Here is a 2,982-nt window from a genome sequence, read left to right as displayed (position 1 = left end):
TGACCTCTTCTACAGATCCTGGGTCCTGTTCCTTCTGCTTCACATTCGATTCCCACTCGGCTGCTTTGGCAGCCGGCAAGGCATGCAGGGATGGGTGCTGGCAAGAAGAGAGGTGATCCACTTCCCCTCCCTCCCCATTCGTGCTCTCCCTCGAGGTTTTCTGTTTCGTTACAACTAAACTTGGTGAGTTCTCTTGGAGGATTTCGATTTGGCCCAGTCCTCTTTGTCCTCTGGAGGCCTCTTGACCCAGGCAGCGCCTCGCCCCAAAGTGGATTTCTGTAGCATCACTGCCTCTTGGTGGTGGTGGGGGGGGCGCTGGGGCAGGGTTGCGGGGGAAGAGAGAGGAACAAGGCTGGGGGTGGTAGTGAAACGCTGCGGCTCTCGCCCGTCTTTTCCTCCTCCAAGTTCTGCAAAATACTAAATCTACCGGAGAACGGCGAGCGCTGTCGAGAGCGGGGAGGTGCTGAAATGGCCGGGGCGCTCTGGTCGCAGTCTTGATTGGCAGAGCCGGCCAGTGACTGACAGGGGGTCTCCATGGCGCCCGCGCCGCCAATCCGCCCACCCCAGTAGCGGCGCCCGCTAGCTGGCCTGCGTGCCCTAACGGAGCCGAGCCGAACCCGAGCTGCGGAGCCGGCACCTCCTCCAATCCCTTCCGCTCTCTCGCTCCCCGCTGTTGCCCCGCCGCCGCCGCTGCCCCGGCCGTGCGTCCTGGTGGCCCCGAGCCGCTCCACGAAGGAGAGTCTGGCGCACCCGGCAGCGCCCGCGGGCATCTGCTGCGTGTCCCGCGGCGGACTCAGCGCCTCCGCTGCCGCCGGCACTGCCTCGATGTTCCAGCTGCCTATCTTGAATTTCAGTCCCCAGCAAGTGGCCGGGGTATGCGAGACTCTAGAGGAGAGCGGCGACGTGGAGCGCCTGGGTCGCTTCCTCTGGTCGCTGCCTGTGGCCCCTGCGGCCTGCGAGGCGCTCAACAAGAATGAATCCGTGCTGCGCGCGAGAGCCATCGTGGCCTTCCACGGTGGCAACTACCGCGAGCTCTACCATATCCTAGAAAACCACAAGTTCACCAAGGAGTCGCACGCCAAACTGCAGGCGCTGTGGCTCGAAGCGCATTACCAGGAGGCTGAGAAGCTGCGAGGACGGCCCTTGGGGCCTGTGGACAAGTACCGCGTGAGGAAGAAGTTCCCGCTACCGCGCACCATCTGGGATGGCGAACAGAAGACACACTGCTTCAAGGAGCGCACGCGGCACCTGCTTCGGGAATGGTACCTGCAGGACCCATACCCTAACCCCAGCAAAAAGCGTGAGCTCGCCCAGGCAACTGGACTGACCCCTACGCAGGTGGGCAACTGGTTCAAAAACCGCCGACAAAGGGACCGGGCGGCTGCAGCCAAGAACAGGTCGGTACCTAAAGGCCTTCTCCAAGCCTTGAACTCACCAGGGAGGGAGAGGGTGACCGCACCCCCGGCGCCCTTACCGAAGGCCTGGAGACTTGGATTTCGTAGGAATTGGGATGGGATTGAGGTCTTCGGTTTTGAGCCCACTGCGTTCTGGGATCCTGGGTCGGGGTTTCCTTCCGGGTTTTTGATTCCCCACCCTTTCTTTTTGGTTCTCGGTGCCTGAGGGTCGCTCCAGCAGCTGGTTCTAGTCACCAAACCAAGGCTACATTGAGAGGGGGAAAGAAAGAAAAATTAAAATCCCATAAACAATTACAGACCCCAAGGCCCAAAGCTAATTATTGTCAGCCTGGGCCCAGGCTCCTATTATTAAGTGAAGCCTGGCTTATTAGCAGTGTGGCAGTTTAGTGTTGTCATTTTTAAAGCCCAGATGCATCCTTCTCTAATGCTTTGAAATTTCTAACTTATGTCTGTAAGAAGTGGAAAGTCGAGTTCTACTCTTCCCACGTGTGGGCAGCCCTGTCTCAAAACAGCAAACTAGTTGGCAGAGGTTTTTCATTCCCCAGCATGTGGCTCTCAATCAGCCAAATATTCTGACCAAGAACCCAGACTTTTCTCCCAGGTCCAAAGCTTCTGTGCAACCGTCAGGCCGCCCTTTTTGCCGGCCTCGGGGGCACTGACACAAGCATATGCCCTAGGCAGATGCAGGCTGGGAAAGGGGTCTCCTGTCCCAGAGCCTGACCTCTCCTTGTCACCCACACCTCATTTATCCTGAGAGCATTGTAAATCTCCCAAAGGTGACCAATACCAGGAACGACCTTGCGAGCACAGCATCCCAAAGATTGGGGAGATAGGGAGCCAAGAAAGGACTAAGAAGGAGGAGGGGGCAACCGCAGGGCTCCACAGACCAGCCGCCGCACGCCTCCTGCCCGGCCTCTCTTGCCTCGTCTTACCCGCTTTAACTGCCCGGGTCTGAGGGAGAGTCGCTGACTGCTGGGCTTAAGGGATGCGGACCGGGGGACGGGGGTACCGGCAGCTATGTTACACACAGTGACTCGTTTCCTTTCCTTCCCCGTAGGCTTCAGCAGCAGGTCCTGTCGCAGGGTCCCGGCCGGGCGCTAAGGGCCGAGGAAGAGGGCACGCCCGAGGTGCTGGGCACCGCCGCCAGCCCGGCCGCCAGCCTATCCAGCAAGGCAGCCACTTCGGCCATCTCCATCACGTCCAGCGACAGCGAGTGCGACATCTGAGCTGCCCGCCCAGCACGCTCAGAAACAGAATTCGGTGTAAAAAACGAGACAAACAAAATGAAGGAGAGAGAAAGGACGAGAGACCAAGCAACCCAGCGCTTGCGAATCCAGGTGGCCAGGGACCCGCGGGCTCGGGTTGCCGTGTCCACCCCGCGGCCTGACCCGTTCCACTGGCGCCCTCCGGCTGCTACCACAGGGGCCCGCGGTGAGGCCAGACCCAGCTCCACGTTCTCCTTGCTTTGCTTTTTCCCAAGGATTTTGCTGCAAAGATGCCTCCGGAACCCGAACTGCACGCTGAGAGTCTGCCCTGAATCTCCCGTGGGTATTTCACGTCGAAAGGA

At 59.7% G+C, this 2,982-nt stretch overlaps 1 protein-coding gene across 1 annotated transcript; it reads left to right on the top strand.

Moving 5' to 3' along the window:
• The first annotated feature begins 747 nt into the window (after window positions 1-747).
• SIX6 (SIX homeobox 6) lies at window positions 748-2,641 on the top strand. The gene is made up of 2 exons (XM_060098072.1): window positions 748-1,397; window positions 2,473-2,641. Exons 1-2 carry the CDS (start codon window positions 826-828, stop codon window positions 2,639-2,641), a joined length of 741 nt encoding a protein of 246 aa, XP_059954055.1. The 5' UTR covers window positions 748-825.
• Window positions 2,642-2,982: the final 341 nt, after the last annotated feature.

Source organism: Mesoplodon densirostris, chromosome 4 (genome assembly GCF_025265405.1).
Source record: "Mesoplodon densirostris isolate mMesDen1 chromosome 4, mMesDen1 primary haplotype, whole genome shotgun sequence".
Classification (NCBI taxonomy): domain Eukaryota; kingdom Metazoa; phylum Chordata; class Mammalia; order Artiodactyla; family Ziphiidae; genus Mesoplodon; species Mesoplodon densirostris.
Note: the sequence above shows the minus strand (reverse complement) of the source record. Positions and strands in the feature narration are given on the sequence as shown.

Bases quoted from the DNA above. Each gene is read 5' to 3' on its own strand.
- SIX6 (XM_060098072.1), top strand. From the start codon at position 826: ATGTTCCAGCTGCCTATCTTGAATTTCAGTCCCCAGCAAGTGGCCGGG. The intron at 1,398-2,472 runs GTCGGTACCTAA...CCTTCCCCGTAG, and splicing joins GCGGCTGCAGCCAAGAACAG to GCTTCAGCAGCAGGTCCTGT.